At 45.2% G+C, this 19,748-nt stretch overlaps 1 protein-coding gene across 2 annotated transcripts in view; it reads left to right on the top strand.

The window, feature by feature from the left end:
- The window catches only part of LOC139382264 (dedicator of cytokinesis protein 10-like), a 177,212-nt gene that overhangs the window by 90,526 nt on the left and 66,938 nt on the right, over window positions 1–19,748 (top strand). For both annotated transcript variants that reach the window (XM_071126130.1, XM_071126129.1), the window contains exons 5-20: window positions 2,425–2,497; window positions 3,067–3,192; window positions 4,108–4,242; window positions 4,851–5,049; window positions 9,792–9,877; window positions 10,013–10,096; window positions 11,319–11,477; window positions 12,193–12,426; window positions 12,727–12,849; window positions 14,976–15,058; window positions 15,348–15,470; window positions 15,774–15,853; window positions 16,345–16,532; window positions 17,091–17,156; window positions 17,259–17,351; window positions 17,852–17,975. In XM_071126130.1, the coding sequence (XP_070982231.1) occupies window positions 2,425–2,497; window positions 3,067–3,192; window positions 4,108–4,242; window positions 4,851–5,049; window positions 9,792–9,877; window positions 10,013–10,096; window positions 11,319–11,477; window positions 12,193–12,426; window positions 12,727–12,849; window positions 14,976–15,058; window positions 15,348–15,470; window positions 15,774–15,853; window positions 16,345–16,532; window positions 17,091–17,156; window positions 17,259–17,351; window positions 17,852–17,975 (1,976 nt within the window). The remainder of the gene's footprint in view (window positions 1–2,424; window positions 2,498–3,066; window positions 3,193–4,107; window positions 4,243–4,850; window positions 5,050–9,791; window positions 9,878–10,012; window positions 10,097–11,318; window positions 11,478–12,192; window positions 12,427–12,726; window positions 12,850–14,975; window positions 15,059–15,347; window positions 15,471–15,773; window positions 15,854–16,344; window positions 16,533–17,090; window positions 17,157–17,258; window positions 17,352–17,851; window positions 17,976–19,748) is intronic.

Below are 19,748 nucleotides of genomic sequence, written 5' to 3'. Positions count from 1 at the left end.
GGTCCTCCGAGAGAGAGAAAGAAAGAGAGAAGGAGAGGATTAGAGAACGCACACTTAGATTCACACAGGACACCGTGTGACATCGTTAAGCCGGTAATACCGTAAATCCCGGGATGAGAGAAGGACGGTAATGACGATATGAAAATCTGGCCCAACCCTATCGTCATGGACAGCAGAAAAGGATTTGAGACGGACATCGGAGTGGAAAACATTGATTAATAGGGAGGAATATACAGTGAGTAAAGGAAATGACATTTATTAAACTATGAAGTCGAACTTTGGAATTAAAAACTAAGGATGGAACGTCAGTGAGGGAAGTGAATGAAGATTACGTGGTTGATTACGTGGTTGAGGACAATATTGAAGTGAGTGACAATTAGGAGCCTATTGAGAAAAGAAAAATGTCTGGAATTGTTGGGAAAAAAGTACTCGAGCGTGAGTGAATGGACGACATCCATTGTACCAGTCCTTAAGAATGATGGTGGAATCAGGATATGTGGCGATTTGAACCTTTTCCTGCAGTGGGCTAAATCAGGGTCACACAGTGTTTTTTGTTGTTTGTTTTTTTAAAGGGGTGGATCAGCTTAATATTGCGGAAAGATTGTTGCTTCCATCAATGTAATTGTCTGCATCATTTCCAATCCCCCATATATTTTGGGGGGTAAAGTGGCTGGAGTCTTTGACAATTTTTTGGGCCTTCCTCTGACACCGCCTGGTATAGAGGACCTGGATGACAGGAAGCTTGGCCCCAGTGATGTACTGGGCCATTCGCACTACCCTCTGTAGTGCCTTGCGGTCGGAGGCTGAGCAGTTGCCATACCGGGCAGTGATGCTCTCAATGGTACAGCTGTAGAACCTTTTGAGGATCTGAGGACCCATGACAAATCTTTTCAGTCTCCTGAGGAGGATTAGGTTTTGTAGTGCCCGCATCACTACTGTCATGTTGTGCTTGGACCATGTTAGTTTGTTGGCGATGTGGACACCAAGGAACTTGAAGCTCTCAACCTGCTCCATTGCAGCCCCGTTGTTGAGAATGGGGGTGTGCTCGGTCCTCTTTTTCCTGTAGTCCACAATCATCTCTTTTGTCTTGATCACGTTGAGGGAGAGGTTGTTGTCCTGGCACCACACGGCCAGGTCTCTGACCTCCTCCCTATAGGCTGTCTCGTTGTTGTCGGTGATCAGGCCTACCACTGTTGTGTCATCGGCAAATTTAATGATGGTATTGGAGTCGTGCCTGGCCGTGCAGTCATGAGTGAACAGGGAGTACAGGAGGTGGCTGAGCACTCACCCCTGAGGGCCCCCTGTGTTGAGGATCAGTGTGGCGGATGTGTTGTTACCTACCCTTACCACCTGGGGGCGGCCTGTCAGGAAGTCCAGGATCCAGTTGCAGAGGGAGGTGTTTAGTCCCAGGGTCCTTAGCTTATTGTTCAGCTTTGAGGGCACTATGGTGTTGAACGCTGAGCTGTAGTCAATGAATAGCATTCTCACATAGGTGTTATTTTTGTCCAGGTGGGAAAGGGCAGTGTGGAGTGCAATAGAGACTGCATCATCTGTGGATCTGTTGGGGCGGTATACAAATTGGAGTGGGTCAAGACTGCAGAAGACTGTTCATAATGGGGACAATTCGTGTAAGAGGGAAGGAGATGTTGTTGATAAAGGTTGTACCTTCCGTACTTATCTTAGTTGTATGCGCAAAGCATCATGGGTGTTGAATGTTGATGTAGATGAGCACGTTCAGATAAATGGTTGAACTGATCAGTGGTGGAAAAAGTACTTAATTGTCATACTTTAGTAAAAGTAAAGATACTTCAATAGAAAATGACTTAATTAAAAGTGAAAGTCACTGAGTAAAATACTACTTGAATAGAAGTATTTGGTTTTAAATGTACTTAAGTACTGTGGTGGAAAATGTACTTGAGTAAAAGTAAATCCATCAAATTCCTTATAGTCTTGCGTCTGCGGACAACCAGGGGCACACTTCAACACTCAGACAGAATTTACAAAGAGTATTTGTGTTTAGTGAATCCGCCAGATCAGAGGCAGTGGGAATGTCAACTTGTTATATTGATAGGTGCGTGAATTGAATGATATTGCTGTCCTGCCTGAGCAATCGAAATGTAGCTAGTACTTTTGGGTGTCAAGGAATATGTATGGGAGTAAAAAGTACATACTTTCTTTAGGAATGTAGTGGAGTAAAAGTAGTCAAATATAAATAGTAAAATAAAGAAGAGACCCCAAAAATGACTTGTGTTTTTACTTACTTACTTTATACCACTGGAACTGTTCCCCGTCTCCCGTTTCGTCATCATTGAATTGTTATAAAGATGTGGTTATGAAGCCCACAAGACATAACAGAAACTGTTAATCACATACATTGCCAAAGCAAACATAAAGAAACATATCAAATCTCTCTCTCCCTCACAGGAAGCTGTACAAGGCGGAGAAGTTGCCCTCCCACTCCTTTGAGATTGACCATGAGGACGTGGACAAGGATGAGGTCAGGCCTGTTTCATGGATTCTATTCCCTTTAAAGTGCACTACTTTTGACCAGGGCCAATATGGCTCTGGTCAATAGTAGTGCACTGTATAGGGAATAGGGTGCCCTTTGGGACTTAGCATGAGTATGATGACTAGTCAGAGGCCATTGATTAGCCCTACTGTTAAACTGTCATAATGCACGTCTGCTCACATATTTCTACCCCTGTTGTTTTTGCTCGAGGGGCCATTGAGTACACGCTTAATTCAATTGAGTTCATCTGAGAAAGAATCAATGACTCTCCAAAAATGTTATCCTCTAAGGCTCCTCCAGGTCTCGGCTCTGTTACAGCAGGTGTATGTTCATGACAAATTAGGCATCATAGAATGAAACAGAACAAAGTATCATATTGTATCTCAATGGCAGACATATTTAGACCTTGGTTATTGAGATATTTGTAGTGCCCTACTTCTGACCATAGCCCTGTAAAGTTATATTCCCTAAATGTAGTGCATTTTAGAGGGAATAGGTTGCCATTTGGGACGTACCCATCGAGCCTGATTTAAAGATGTCCGTTTTGTTTTTTGCAGGACACAACGTCTTTGTCCTCTTCTAAAGGAGGGGGAGGCGGAGGAGGAGGGATTGGTGTGTTCCGATCGGGGTGGCTCTATAAAGGGAACTTCAATAGCACTGTCAACAACAGCATCACTGTTCGGGTGAGGAAGTGTGCCACAGACTCCCCCACAATCCCCTGCTCTTTCTCTCTCTCTCCAATTTTAAGGGCTTTATTGGCAAAGGAAACATATGTTTACATTGCCAAAGCAAGTGAAATAGATAATGAACAAATGTGAAATAAACAATGAAAAATGAACAGTAAACATTACACTAACAAATGTTTCAGAGGAATAGAGAAATTTCAATTGTCATATTATGGCTATGTACAGTGTTATAACGGTGTGCAAAAAGTTAAAGTGCAAAAGGGAAAATGAATAAACATAAATGTATTTACAGTGGTGTTTGTTCATCACTGGTTGCCCTTTTCTTGTAGCAACAGGTCACACAACTTGCTGCTGTGATGGCACACTGTGGTATTTTTAAAATTGGATTTGTTTTCAAAATCTTTGGGTCTGTCTCTCGCGCTCTCTCTTTAATTCCTGTTTTCCTCTCTCTACCTCTCTCTCTCTCTCTCTCTCTCACTCACTCTCTTCCTATCTTTTTTACGTTTCCTACCCTCTCTCCACAGTATTTGTTTACCTTGCGTCGTAGTACTGTTTCCTACTACATTCCTTACTTCTCTCTCTCACACACACATTTCTTGACTCTCTGTCTTCTCTCTAACATCTCACTCTTTTCCTGGTCTCCCTCCCAGCCTTTCCCTCCCATCCTGTCTTCTAACAATGCAGACTCTTAGTCAAACCGGCCCTGTAGGGTCCTGGCTCTCTTTAAGTTATGGCCTGTCTCTTCTAAGACAAAAGTAGTGCAATTTATAGGGAATAGGGTGCCATCACGTAGTGTAGTGACACGTTCAGTGATGAAAGGAGGGTGTTATTGTCTGGGTTAGGGTGATTATGTCTTTATTGCCTACATTTTAATTTTGACGGGGTTGTATTTTTATTTTGATGTCCCTGTAGTCGTTCAAGAGGAGGTACTTCCAGCTGACGCAGCTGACTGATAACTCCTACATCATGAACTTTTACAAAGATGAGAAGATCTCCAAAGAGCCCAAGGGCTGCATCTTCCTGGACTCGTGTACCGGTGTGGTTCAGGTGAGTAAAGGATGATGGAGTACCAATGTACTGTGAAATTTGTTTTACACTCAAGCATGCCTGCGCATAGACACACGTGCTTTCGGGCACACACACACACACACACACACACACACACACACACACGTGCGCATGCACAAATACACACGCACACTCTCACACACACATACACACACCACACATATAGATAAACACACTTGCTGATGTACAGCAGTAAAATGCCACTGGCACACATCAAAACCAGTTCCCTATAGACTATCCGATTGAGGAGCTCGGATGTGTTGAAACTTTCCCTGGCTAAGACTCTTGAGAGGAAATACACTGAGCAAAAATATAAACACAACATATAAAGAGTTGGTTTCATGAGCTGAAATAAAAAATCCCAGCACAAAAAGCTTATTTCTCTCAAATTCTGTGCACAAATTTGTTTACATCCCTTTTAGTGAGCATTTCTCCTTTGCCAAGATACGATATGGTACGATACGATAGGAGATTTCACAGACGCAAACAGTTCACTACTGCACTACTCAAATGCACAAAATTCACAAATTTACTGACTCGTCTCAGAGTTCTGTGCAAACTAACACTAACGAAAACACCCTCTCTAGAACAACCGTCTGAGGAAGCACGCCTTTGAGCTGAAGATGAACGAGGTGACGTACTTCGTGCTGGCGGCGGAGAGCGAGCAGGACATGGAGGAGTGGATCAGTACCTTGACCCGGATCCTCCAGATCAGCCCCCACGACGGGCCCGCCCCGCTGACGCAGCTGGACCGCAAGAGTGTAGACCTTACCGACACACGGCAGGGTGAGCACTCTGGACCTTTTGTACAGATTCAGGATCAGCTCCCCCTCCCCCAATCCTAACCATTAGTGGGGGAAAGGCTAAACTCACCCAAGATGAGTGTCTAGAGGCAACTTCAACATACACCTACACCGGAAATGGTTCCTGTACATTGGGGCACAGTGTCTTGTTGGACCAGATTGTACCTCACTGCATTTTGAATCGTTTTTTTATTTTGTGTGCCTACTGAACACGAACCTGATGATCAGAAGAGACGCACGCATGCGAATGTGGCCCAAGACTTGAAAATAACAACATCTTATTGAAGATGTTCTCCCAAAAGGAATTTTTAATGTAGTATCACTGAGTTTCCTTATGAATAACTTATGGGAGCAGCAAATGCTGAGTCTTAACTTAGATCCTGACACCTAAGCCTCATAGCCCCAGAGCGGGAGAGGAAAGAGTAGAAGAGCTTAGAATAGCGATTCAAATGTGCCCACCAGAACCCTAGCCTGGTTCCAGATCTGTTTGTGCTGTCTAGCCAACATCTTATGTATTCGGCATGACAACAACCATAGGAGTTGGCAAGACAGCACAAACAGACCTGGGTCCAGGCTACCAGAACCCTAGGGTTGATTACAGAACCATAACAATGAAATAACATCATACTTAACGAAGTGGCAGAGCACATTTGCTGTAATCGGAGTCTGGTATTCATAATGGTTGTAGGATATTCTGCCATGGCTAATGGGAGACTTAATGTGCGATGACTTGATCCTTATTGTTAGTGTTCCACCAGGAAATTAGACTGGACACAAGGCAAAACACTCCACCTTGGTTTTTAGAGATTAAACGTAGTAAAAAAGCCTCAGTGTGGAATATAACCAAACAAATTTCACACACCGCCCTGGACCGTGGAGAATTGTGGTTGTGAAAAAGACTACGAATGATGTAAGAGCCATAGTCATCATGGTTCTGTGTTGCTGTGCTAACATGGTGCTAAATCAAGTGCGAACTGACCTGAGCCTAATTAGCCATCAACTGCCATATAATATCACCTGGAGGTGGTGTGGTGTACAGTTTCATCAACCGCACTGGCTGGTGAGGCTCCCAGGGCTGATCCAGAAATGAATAACTCATGCTTAGTGAGTTATTATCCAGGAGTAGGAGTAGTGGTGGCTATTCAGCAGCCTGATGGTCTGGGGATAGAAGCTGTTGGCCAGCCTGGTTCCTCCTGAAGTCCACAATCAGCTCCTTTGTTTTGCTGACGTTGAGGAAGAGTTTGTTCAACTGGCACCACACCGTCAGAATGCCTACCTCCTCCCTGTAGGCCCCCTCATCATTGTTGGTTATCTGGGTTATTGCATTCGTGTCATCGGCAATGATGGCGGCGTTGGAACTGTGTGAGGCTACGCATTCGTTGTTATACAGGGAGTAAAGGAGGGGACTGAGTACGCAGCCTTGTTTGTCCCCTGTGTTGAAGATCAGTGTGGACGAGGTAGGGGTTTGAACCAAAATTATTTTCAAATCGTTTCTTTCTGAACAGAATCACACTTATTTTCCGTTCCTTTCCACTGTTCCGACCAGAAAAATAAGGTTCTGAAACGGTTTCAACCCAAAAAAAGTATATTGTTCCTTTCTGTTCCTTTTATTGTGAAATCTACTGTTTTTTTTACATTTAGCTCATGAAATTACTTCGCCAATCAGTACGGATAGACAAGTGTAGCCTATGGCGCAAGATGTAACTGAAATTTTACGGGTGGGGAGAGAGCGAGAGACGATTGAGGAGCAGGCTTCAAGCCCTAGGCATCTTGTTATGACATTCATTACCTGAATTAGGTCCACAGAATTATACCTAGGAGGAGTGGCTTCTATGAAGGAACTTCGAATGTCATTTGAGCTTGCTAGCTAACAACCTTGAGCTAGCTAACAACCTTGAGCTAGCTAACAACATTGAGCTAGCTGACAACCTTGTGCTAGCTAACAACCTTGCGTTACAGTGGGGCAAAAAAGTATTTAGTCAGCCACCAATTGTGCAAGTTCTCCCACTTAAAAAGATGAGAGAGGCCTGTAATTTTCATCATAGGTACACTTCAACTATGACAGACAAAATGAGAAAAAAAAGCAGTGTAGGATTTTTTATGAATTTATTTGCAAATTATGGTGGAAAATAAGTATTTGGTCAATAACAAAAGTTTCTCAATACTTTGTTATATACCCTTTGTTGGCAATGACAGAGGTCAAACATTTTCTGTAAGTCTTCAAGGTTTTCACACACTGTTGCTGGTATTTTGGCCCATTCCTCCATGCAGATCTCCTCTAGAGCAGTGCACAATTGGTGGCTGACTAAATACTTTTTTGCCCCACTGTAGCTAACAACCTTGAGCTAGCTAGCGAGCTTGAGCTATCAAGCTAACAAGCTTGTGTGTGTGTAGAGCGGCACCAGAATTAAAATCCCATTTGACCTTTTTGTAGTTAATACTTCCAACGATAAACATGATAACTGTACGGCCCAGAACATCACCGGGCAAAGCTTCCTGCCATCCAGGACCTCTATACCAGGTGGTGTCAGAGGATGGCCCTAGTACCGCACGGCAAGCGGTACCGGAGCGCCAAGTCTAGGTCCAAGAGGCTTCTAAACAGCTTCTACCCCTAAGCCATAAGACTCCTGAACATCTAATCAAATCTTCTATGCTGCTGCTACTCTCTGTTATGATCTATGCATAGTCAATTTAATAACTCTACCTACATGTACATATTACCTCAATTACCTCGACACCGGTACCCCCTGTATATTTCCCCGATATTGTTATTTTACTGCTGCTCTTTAATTATTTGTTTTTGTTATTGCTTACTTTTTTGAGGTATTTTCTTAAAACTGCATTGTTGGTTATTAACGGCTTGTAAGTAAGAATTTAACTGTAAGGACTACACCTGTTGTATTTGGCACATGTGACAAATACAATTTGATTTGATTTGGATAACTAGTCCAATAGTATCCTTAAATAGCATTGATTGATTGATTAATAAACACCTCTCTATCCTCTCACGCTTCTAACGTCAGTACAGTAGCCTATGCTTTTTGGGGGGGGGGGGGGGGGGGCTGGTAGCCTAAACACACACACACAATGGCAAAGATTTTCACCTTGCAGGCAGATGCTGGAATAAGTTTCTGAGTGACAGAGTAAGGGTTTTGCATATGCGCTTTAGTTTTTTTGGAGGACTAGGAAAAAAATACCTGGAACGTAAAAGAAAGTTATAAACTGGTTTCCGTGCTTTTAAAATAACGATTCTGTTCCTTGAAAAAAGGTTGTTATTTTCCGGTTTTCGGTTCTGTTCCCCTGAACCGGTTCCAATCCATTTGCATGGGGAGGAGTTCAGTCCCAGGGCTGTGAGCTTTGTGGTGAGCTTAGAGGGCACTATGGTATTGAAGGCCGAGCTGTAGTCGATCAACAGCATCCTCACATTCCTCTTGTCCAGATGGGTGAGGGCAGTGCAATGGCGATTGCGTCGTCCATGGATCTTTTTGGGGCGGTAGGCGAATTGTGGAGAAGGTGGAGTGTGTCGGGAGGGGAGGAGGTGATGTAGTCTTTTTCTAGCCTCTAGAAGTTTCGTTACTTTCCCTTTCTTGGGCACAGGGATGATAGTTGACATCTTGAATCAGGTGGGAATATCGGCCTGAGCTAGAGAGAGATTGAAAATGTCCGAAAACACAACAGCTAGCTGGTCTGCACTTTCTCTGAGGGCGCGGCTAGGGATGCCATCTGGCCTCCAGAATTGTGAGGGTTAACATGTTTGAATGACTTACACACGTCCTTCTTGGAGACCGTAAGCACGTAGCCCTCGTTGTCCTCAGGAGCTCTCCTCACGAAGCGTGAGATAAAGGTAGCTCATCCAGTAGGGCGGCGTTGGTATCCGTGACGTGACTGGCTTTGTTTTTGTAATCCGTGGTTGTTAGAAACCCCTGCCACATATGCCTTGTATCCGACCCGCTGAGTTGCTCTTCCGCTTTGTCCGTATACTTGTCTTTCGCCATCCCGATCGATCTTCGCAGGTCGTATTTGTTCTGGTTAACCATGCAATGAGAGGAGAGGAGCAGCATCAGCAGACCAGATCAGTAGACCCCAGAGCACTAATACACATTCAGGCCTCTGCACTAGTTCTGCTCTCTCTCTCTCTCTCTCTTTCTCTCTCTCATTCTCTCTTTCTCTCTCTCTTCCCCCCTCTTTCACGCCCCCCCTCTCTCCCACCCTCTCGCTTTCTCTTTTTTTATTTCTCTCTGTCTTTCTCTCTCTCTCTTTCTCTATTCCCCCCTCCCTCTCTCCCACCCGCTCTCTCTCCCTTTCTCCCCCACCCCTCTCTCATGTTCTCTGTGATAGAATACAGCTGTCTATTTCCATCCCTCTCTTTGTGTGGGGCCTCTTTTACAGTACCACATAAAAGGTTGACCTACACTGGCTGAATGTAGGGATGGTAGTGAAAGGATAAAGACCTACAGTAAGCTCAATTAGAGGCCAGGAAAAGGTCAGCGAGAGAGAGAGAGAGCGAGAAAGCGCTCCCCTACTCCCCCTCTCCTCCCCACCTCTCCCCCACTCAGAACACACTCAGGTATGGCTGCTTCCATGACAACCAGCCTTGCCGTCTCCCTCTCATACTATAGCCGTCATTGAAGACCAGAGGAAATGAGACAATACTAAAAACAGGAATGGTAGACATGAATTTCACCGGCGATATTGACTGTAACTGTCTGTCTCTTTCCCCACCAGACGTGTGTGATCTGTCTCTAAGCGACGTGTGTTTACCTGAGAATGAAGAGACGACAGAGAGTGGCATCAACCCCGAGCTGGCTAAGGTGGGTGTGTGGAGATGTAATTTGCTCTACAATTACCCATAAAAAAATTATCAGTGCATTTACTTGTATTATGCTCATTTAATACATATTCTGTATTTTATTTGTGGGAATATCTTCTCTCTTTCTCTCTCTTAGTATATCTCTGAAACTGAGGAGTTGGTCCGATCAGCCAGAAGAGAAGAGAGGCTCAACCTGTTCTCCCTGGACCCTGACACCCCGGTAGGTACTCTTTAGGGGTTAATACACTGACTCCCATGCAACACACCCTGATACCCCTGTAAGTCCCCTGTAGGGGTTAATACACTGATACCCCTGTAAGTCCCCTGTAGGGGTTAATACACTGATACCCCTGTAAGTCCCCTGTAGGGGTTAATACACTGATACCCCTGTAAGTCCCCTGTAGGGGTTAATACACTGATACCCCTGTAAGTCCCATGTAGGGGTTAATACACTGACACCCCTGTAAGTTCCCTGTAGTGGTTAATACACTGACACCCCTGTAAGTTCCCTGTAGTGGTTAATACACTGACACCCCTGTAAGTCCCCTGTAGGGGTTAATACACTGACACCCCTGTAAGTCCCCTGTAGGGGTTAATACACTGATACCCCTGTAAGTCCCCTGTAGGGGTTAATACACTGATACCCCTGTAAGTCCCCTGTAGGGGTTAATACACTGACACCCCTGTAAGTCCCCTGTAGGGGTTAATACACTGATACCCCTGTAAGTCCCCTGTAGGGGTTAATACACTGATACCCCTGTAAGTCCCCTGTAGGGGTTAATACACTGATACCCCTGTAAGTCCCCTGTAGGGGTTAATACACTGATACCCCTGTAAGTCCCCTGTAGGGGTTAATACACTGATACCCCTGTAAGTCCCCTGTAGGGGTTAATACACTGATACCCCTGTAAGTCCCCTGTAGGGGTTAATACACTGATACCCCTGTAAGTCCCCTGTAGGGGTTAATACACTGATACCCCTGTAAGTCCCCTGTAGGGGTTAATACACTGACACCCCTGTAAGTCCCCTATAGGGGTTAACACACCCTGATACCCCTGTAAGTCCCCTGTAGGGGTCAATACACTGATACCACTGTACGTTCCCTGTAGGGGTTAATATACTGATACCCCTGTAAGTCCCCTGTAGGGGTTAATACACTGATACCCCTGTTAGTCCCCTGTAGGGGTTAATACACCCCTACAGGAGACTTACAGGGGTAACACATCTTGTGCAACAGTTGGTGCTACTGCACAGTTCACCTGTTAATTACGTACTGTTAGGTAAGGGATGGGCATCTCTGTCCCAGGAGGGCCTCTGTGTCTGCAGGCATCTGGTCCAGACCAGTGCTTACACACCACATTCAACTCCCCCCCCCCCCCCCCGCTGCCCACTGATAGTCCAATTGTGTGCCCCTCCTCTGATGCTGTCTGGTTGTGTGCCAGGTGTTGAGGAGTCCGCGGGGTGAGCACCCTAGGGGGGAAGGCCACCCAGTCCGTCCATTCGAGGAGAAGCTGGGGAGGAGACTGATGATCGCCTGTCGATCCCTCAACCTGACGCTGCAGGGCTGCATCAATGAGACCGAGACTGGTCCGGTCACCAACGTAAGAGCCCCTTTAAACAACAAGTACAAACACACTCGCTCGCATACACACACACAGTTCTCCAAAGCTTAAAGGTAGACTTACCATGATGACGTTGCAACGAACAACGCCGTAGGGGTTGCGTTGAGTATTGAGATGAGCTTGATGCCAGACTTTGCTATCCCACAGTCACGCAGGGTATCTGTGCTTCACTCTGCAACAAAATGGTCGCTACGGGACCAAAACAGCGGAAAAGTTTAGGCTCCCACTTCAAACGCACTTAGTTGTTGCGGAAATTGACCCACTGTGTGTATACTTTGTGCATGCAACGTCATGTACCTTTAAAACCACACATACACGTCTCATTGGGTGTGGTTAGGGTTCAGAAACAACCATTTATTAACATGCATTACATAACTGATGGTGCTCAATGGTCACTACACGTATCACTCTGTTGTTTACTGTGCTGCAGTGGCTGATCCTACATCAGCTATTGAGTGCAGTGGTTACTGGAAAGTGAATAGTGTTCATCTTTTGAATGATTTGCTTGGTGCAATACTGACGCTAAACGCGTACGAGAGTAGGAATAAGAGAAGGTTTGAATCCTAATCAACCTGCCGACATATTGTAGAACAACATAGCAAGCATGTCAAAGCTCTCTGCTGGAAAACCTTGATAAAGCCCTGGGTTAAGTTGGGCCTGACGATGCTCCTCACGTGTAACGTATTTCCATCAGATTGAGCCCTTCTTTGTGACTTTGGCCCTGCTGGATGTGCGTGAGGGGAGGAAGGTGTCGGCCGACTTCCATGTTGACCTGAACCACGAGACGGTGCGTCAGATGCTGGGTGGGGCTGGATCGGGAGCGCCCGGGGCGGGGCAGGAGAATAGACTGAGCTCCTCTGCAGAGAAGAGACCTGGAGACTGTCACCTCAGCCTGGACCTGGACGACTGGCTCCGCTTCCCCAAACAGGTAAGCTCGGAGGAAGTTTCCCCAAGGGGCAGATCTAGGATCAGTTCCCCTCCCCCAATCTTAACCTTGACCATTAGTGGGGGAAATGCCAAACTGACTCAAGATCAGCCAAGTGTACCCATGGGAGTAAAGCATGCTTCCGTTTTACTCATTCTATTTCTATTTGGTACAGAAACACACAGAGGTGTGGGGCAGAACTGGGAATGTCATAGGGAGAAGTGTCAAAAGAGAGATGGCATACTTATACCTTCCGTGTGCGTGTGTGTGCGTGTGTGTGTGCGTGTGTGTGTGTGTGTGCAGGCCATCTTCTCAGTGACGAATCCCCACACGGACATTGTTCTCTTGGTGAGGGTGGAGAAGGTGCTGATGGGAAATATCGCCGCGGGAACAGAGCCGTACATCAAAAACACAGACTCCAGCAAGGTGACGCAACTCTACAACACCGTTAAATTCACCTTATAGCATGAAACTGTATGGTTTCCCTTTATAGCCTATTACCTATGATAGGGTTGCAAAATTCTAGCAACTTTCCCAATATTCCCAGGTTTTCCAGAAATGCATGTAAACTCAGCAAAAAAAGAAACGTCCCTTTTTCAGGACCCTGTCTTTCAAAGATAATTCGTAAAATCCAAATAACTTCATAAATCTTCATTGTAAAGGGTTAAAACACTGCTTCCCATGCTTGTTCAATGAACCATAAACAATTAATGAACATGCACCTGTGGAACGGTCGTTAATAAGACACTAACAGGTTACAGATGGTAAGGTCACAGTTATGACAACTTAGGACACTAAAGAGGCCTTTCTACTGACTCTGAAAAACACCAAAAGAAAGATGCCCAGGGTCCCTGCTCATCTGCGTGAACGTGCCTTAGGCATGCTGCAAGGAGGCATGAGGACTGATGATGTGGCCAGGCCAATAAATTGCTACGTCCGTACTGTGAGGCGCCTAAGACTGCGCTACAGGGAGACAGGACGGACAGCTGATCGTCCTTGCAGTGGCAGACCACGTGTAACAACACCTGCACAGGATCAGTACATCCAAACATCACACCTGCGGGACAGGTACAGGATGGCAACAACAACTGTCCGTGTTACACCAGGAACGCACAATCCCTCCATCAGTGCTCAGACTGTCCGCAATAGGCTAAGAGAGGCTGGCAACAATGTTGCCTATGGGCAGAAACCCACCATCGCTGGACCAGACAGGACTGGCAAAAAGTGCTCTTCCCTGACGAGTCAAGGTTTTGTCTCACGAGGGGTGATGGTCAGATTTGCGTTTATCATAGAAGGAATGAGCGTTACACCGAGGCCTGTACTATGGAGTGGGATCGATTTGGAGGTGGAGGGTCCGTCATGGTCTGGGGTGGTGTGTCACAGCATCACCGGACTTAGCTTGTTGTCATTGCAGGCAATCTCAACTCTTTGTTACAGGGAAGACATCCTCCTCCCTCATGTGGTACCCTTCCTGCAGGCTCATCCTGACATGACCCTCCAGTATAACAATGCCACCAGCCATACTGCTCGTTCTGTGAGTGATTTCCTGCAAGACAGGAATATCAGTGTTTTGCCATGGCCAGCGAAGAGCCCGGATCTCAATCCCATTGAGCATGTCTGGGACCTGTTGGATCGGAGCGTGAGGGCTAGGGCCATTTCCTCCCAGAAATGTCCGGGAACTGGCAGGTGCTTTTGTGGAAGAGTGGGGTAACATCTCACAGCAAGAACTGGCAAATCTGGTGCAGTCCATGAGGAGGAGATGCACTGCAGTACTTAATGCAGCTGGTGGCCACACTAGATACTGACTGTTACTTTTTAACATTTTTCTGTGGAACTTGTTCAGTTTATGTCTCAGTTGTTGAATCTTGTTATGTTCATACAAATATTTACACGTCTAAGAATACTTAGAAACAGGAATAATATGGCAACTACAGTGTAGTAGTAATAAAAATAATGAAATAAAAATTATTAAAAACAAAAACTTACATTAACAGTGAAAAACAATTCTAATCTACTAATAAAAACTACAAATCCAATTTGTGAATCCTCCAACCAGGAAGACTTATGTCTTGTAAAGCTCTATTTAAATGCCACTTAATCACACAGGGAAGTCAGATGGTTCGGAAATACATTTCTCCTCATACTGTAGATTTTCTGATATTTTTTTCCCAAGATGCCCCCCACAGAATTCAGAGTGGGATTCTGAAATCCTGGCCTTTGTTTGGGAAGTTGAGTAGATGAGCAGACGGGGAGCGCTGCGCCTCGTGCCAGGTTCCTGACACCCCTGTTGATTTAGATTTATCTACGTCAAGGATCATTTATTTGTGTGTTTTCTGAATCCCGCCGGCAGACTTAAAAAATATCAACTATGCAGCCCCTTTTATAAGTAATGTTTCCTTCTCTCTCTCTATCTCTCTCTCTCTCTCTCTGCCCCCTCTCTCTCTCTCTCTCTCTCTCTCTCTCTCTCTGCCCCCTCTCTCTCTCCCTCCCTCTCTCTCTGCCCCCCCTCTCTCTTTCTCTCCCTCTCTCTTTCGCTTCCTTTCCCTTTGAAGACGGTTCAAAAGATGCTGAAATCCAACAAGCAGTTCTGCAGTAAACTGGGGAAGTACCACATGCCATTTGCCTGGTCCATCAGGTAAGGGACACTGAGCCACACTGTGTTTTCTGTAATCCTACTCACTCCATATCCATTTATTGACCTTTTCTCCTTTAATGATCAAACTGCATTTACTGCATCACAAGGAATGTCTATAAAGGTGTAGGTTATTGATCACTTTTCACAGTATCTTACACTCAAAACTATTGTCCTGTCTGTCTTGTCTGTGCATCCGTCCGTCTGTCTGCCTCGTCTGTTCTGCCTGCCTGCCTGCCTGCCTGCCCGTCCGTCCGTCTGTCTATCTGTCTTGTCTTGCTGTCTGTCTCAGGTCAGTGTTTAAGGACAATCAGGGGACGGTGGACCGGGAGTCTCGCTTCTCGCCCCTCTTCAAACAGGAGAGCAACAAGATCTCCACCGAAGATCTCATCAAGCTGGTGTCGGAATACCGGAGGTAGGCCACCGAAAAGATATCAAGGCTGCATCCCAAATGGCACCCAATTCCCTATTTAGTGCACAACTTTTGACCAGGTCCCATAGGGCTCGAGTTGAAAGTAGAGCACCATATGGGAAATAGGTTGCCATTTGGGATAAAGACCAAATCATGTCAGTTCAACCCCATAGTGTAGATCCCTTTTTAGGTCAGAGTCATAGAGTTTGTCATGACCGTCTAACCTGACCTGGAAAACTCCTGGTCATAGTGAATGTATGGTGGTCACTGCTCACCCATTCCTTGGCACTCTCTGTGTCTTTGCAGGGCTGAGAAGACCAGTAAACTGCAGACCATTCCAGGGAACCTGGACATCACTGTGGACTATGTCCCTATGGAGCATCCAAGTAGGTCGAACACTCTTTTCTCTTTCTTTCTTTCGACACATGTCTCTCCTTCTCCTTCTCTCACTTTATTTTCTCTTTCCCTCTCTCTCTCTCTCTCTCTCTCTCTCTCTCTCTCTCTCTCTCTCTCTGTCTCTCTCTCTACCTCTTCCCCCTCTATCTCTTGTTCTACCCTCTCTCTCCCTCTCTCTCTCTCTCTACTGTTGATAGCCATCAGTGTTACAAGCATGACAGATGTCCTCTCTCTCACTCTCTGTCTCCGTCTCTCTACCTCTCCCCTCTCTATCTTTCTTTCTACCCCTCTCTCTCTCCATCTCTGTCTCTCTCCAATTCAATTTAAGGGCTTTATTGGCACGGGAAACCTATGTTTACATTGCCAAAGCAAGTGAAATAGATAATACCCCAAAATAAAATAAGCAACACAAAAATGAACAGTAGACATTACACTCACATAAATTCCAAAATAATAAAGACGTCTGCCTGTCTGCCTGCAGACTGTGTGACGTCCTCTTACGTGCCCGTCAAGCCTTTCGGGGACTGCAGCCAGCACCCGGCCACCGTGGAGGTGGAGGAGTTTGTCCAGGACTCCACCAAGTTCACCCAGCCACACCGCGTCTACAAGAACCACGTCTACGTCTACCCCCGGCATCTCAAATACGACAGCCAGAAGAGCTTCGCCAAGGTACCGTAGATATCTAGTAGATATAGTAGATATACTCAGAAATACCATGGCAAGGAAACAAAATTTGAAGCAAACTTACTTTTGAGGAAAACCGACCTAATGTTGGAAAGAAAAAGCCATGTGTTGTCACGTTTGTTTATTCTCCCAGCAATAGCACACAATATTTGACATAAAGCAGGTTGACAAAATATATTTTTTGCCCATGGAATAATGTGGTATTGTGATACACAAGTAACAATGTACATTTCATATGCATATACTCTATTCTACTGTATTTTACGCAGTGTCACTCAGAAATTGCTCTTCCTAATATTTATATATTTTTTTAAATTCCATTCTTTTACTTTTATATTTGTGTCTATTGTTGTGAATTGTTAGATACTACTGCATTGTTGGAGCTAGGAACACAAGCATTTCGCTACACCCGCAATATTATCTGCTAAGTATGTGTATGTGACCAATACAATTTGATTAGATTTGACTTATATGGGACCTCTTTGCAGACTGGTGTGAAATACTGTATGCCCACAAATGTGACAATGTTATTTTCATTCACAGGCTCGTAACCTTGCAGTCTATGTGGAGTTTCGAAGTTCGGACGAGGAAGTTGCCAAACCTTTGAAGGTGTCGTATCTTCTCTGTCATCGAGAGCATTTAGAGTATCATGGTGGATTCTTTTGGAAAAACTTCACTTTTCTCTTATTTTCTCTTAACTTGCTGCCTCAGTGCATATACGGCAAGCCTGGGGGCCCAGTTTACACCACAGCAGCCTGTGCCATAGTCCTTCACCACTCCCAGAACCCAGACTTCTATGATGAGGTAAGTGTGGAAGGAGAGGGTTGAAGAGATGTATAGCTAGAGATGGAAGGAGGGGGGAGAGGCACGGGAAGAGATTTATTGGACGTGCAGGGCTCTTATTGCCTGGTAGCCAGTTTTGTTTGTGCAAAACTCCTCTGATGCTCATTATCATGAATGAGAGGGGTTGAAGCACAATCAGACATGTGCGTACCAGGCTAGAGCCTTCACTGTGTAGTGGCTGGATAAAGTTGCCCCCAGATGCTGATCTTGGGTCAGTTTTGCATTTCCCCCACTAATAGTTTGGGTTAGGATTGGGGGAAGGGGAAGATGATACTAGATCTGTACCCAGGGGAACCTTCAACCTGGAATTTAGTAGCTCAGTTGATTGTTCACCACTGTGACACCAGTTGTCAATTCATCTTCTTTTTTTAATGTTTTGAGGCTTTTGTTTAATGCACAATACATTGTGATTTCATTTCATTTCTGTGCCTGTTTGTGAAATGGTCCTTTGTTTTATCCAGGTGAAGATTGAGTTGCCCACCCAGCTCCACGAGAAGCACCATCTACTCTTCTCCTTCTACCATGTGACCTGTGACATCAACGCCAAGACCAACTCCAAGAAGAAGGAGGCCCTGGAGACCCCAGGTGGGGAGGAAGGAGAAATACTGTGATCCTGTGTGGCTCAGTTGGTAGAGCATGGTGTTTGCGACACTCCAGGGTCGTGGGTTTGATTCCCGCTGGGGCCAGCAGTCTGAAAATACAGTGGGGCAAAAAAAGTATTTAGTCAGCCACCAATTGTGCAAGTTCTCCCACTTCAAAATATGAGAGAGGCCTGTAATTTTCATCATAGGTACACTTCAACAATGACAGACAAAATGAGAAAAAAAATCCAGAAAATCACATTGTAGAATTTTGAATGAATTTATTTGCAAATTATGGTGGAAAATAAGTATTTGGTCAATAACAAAAGTTTCTCAATACTTTGTTATATACCCTTTGGTGGCAATGATAGAGGTCAAACGTTTTCTGTAAGTCTTCACAAGGTTTTCACACACTGTTGCTGGTATTTTGGCCCATTCCACCATGCAGATCTCCTCTAGAGCAGTGATATTTTGGGGCTGTTGCTGGGCAACACGGACTTTCAACTCCCTCCAAAGATTTTCTATGGGGTTGAGATCTGGAGACAACTAGGCCACTCCAGGACCTTGAAATGCTTCTTACGAAGCCACTCCTTCGTTGCCCGGGCGGTGTGTTTGGGATCATTGTCATGCTGAAAGACCCAGCCATGTTTCATCTTCAATGCCCTTGCTGATGGAAGGAGGTTTTCACTCAAAATCTCACGATACATGGCCCCATTCATTCTTTCCTTTACACGGATCAGTCGTCCTGGTCCCTTTGCAGAAAAACAGCCCCAAAGCATGATGTTTCCACCCCCATGCTTCACAGTAGGTATGGTGTTCTTTGGATGCAACTCAGCATTCTTTGTCCTCCAAACACGACGAGTTGAGTTTTTACCCAAAAAGTTATATTTTGGTTTCATCTGACCATATGACATTCTCCCAATCTTCTTCTGGATCATCCAAATGCTCTCTAGCAAACTTCAGACGGGCCTGGACATGTACTGGCTTAAGCAGGGGGACACGTCTGGCACTGCAGGATTTGAGTCCCTGGCGGCGTAGTGTGTTACTGATGGTAGGCTTTGTTACTTTGGTCCCAGCTCTCTGCAGGTCATTCACTAGGTCCCCCCGTGTGGTTCTGGGATTTTTGCTCACCGTTCTTGTGATCATTTTGACCCCACGTGGTGAGATCTTGTGTGGAGCCCCAGATCGAGGGAGATTATCAGTGGTCTTGTATGTCTTCCATTTCCTAATAATTGCTCCCACAGTTGATTTCTTCAAACCAAGCTGCTTACCTATTACAGAGTCAGTCTTCCTAGCCTGGTGCAGGTCTACAATTTTGTTTCTGGTGTCCTTTGACAGCTCTTTGGTCTTGGCCATCGTGGAGTTTGGAGTGTGACTGTTTGAGGTTGTGAACAGGTGTCTTTTATACTGATAACAAGTTCAAACAGGTGCCATTAATACAGGTAACGAGTGGAGGACAGAGGAGCCTCTTAAAGAAGAAGTCTACAGGTCTGTGAGAGCCAGAAATCTTGCTTGTTTGTAGGTGACCAAATACTTATTTTCCACCATAATTTGCAAATAAATTCATAAAAAATCCTACAATGTGATTTTCTGGATTTTTTTCCCTCATTTTGTCTGTCATAGTTGAAGTGTACCTATGATGAAAATTACAGGCCTCTCATCTTTTTAAGTGGGAGAACTTGCACAATTGGTGGCTGACTAAATACTTTTTTGCCCCACTGTATATGCTTGTATAAAAGCATCTGTTCGGTGGCATGTATTAATACTGCCTTTGAGA

The sequence above is a fragment of the Oncorhynchus clarkii genome, chromosome 24 (assembly GCF_045791955.1).
Source record: "Oncorhynchus clarkii lewisi isolate Uvic-CL-2024 chromosome 24, UVic_Ocla_1.0, whole genome shotgun sequence".
Classification (NCBI taxonomy): Eukaryota; Metazoa; Chordata; class Actinopteri; order Salmoniformes; family Salmonidae; genus Oncorhynchus; species Oncorhynchus clarkii.
Note: the sequence above shows the minus strand (reverse complement) of the source record. Positions and strands in the feature narration are given on the sequence as shown.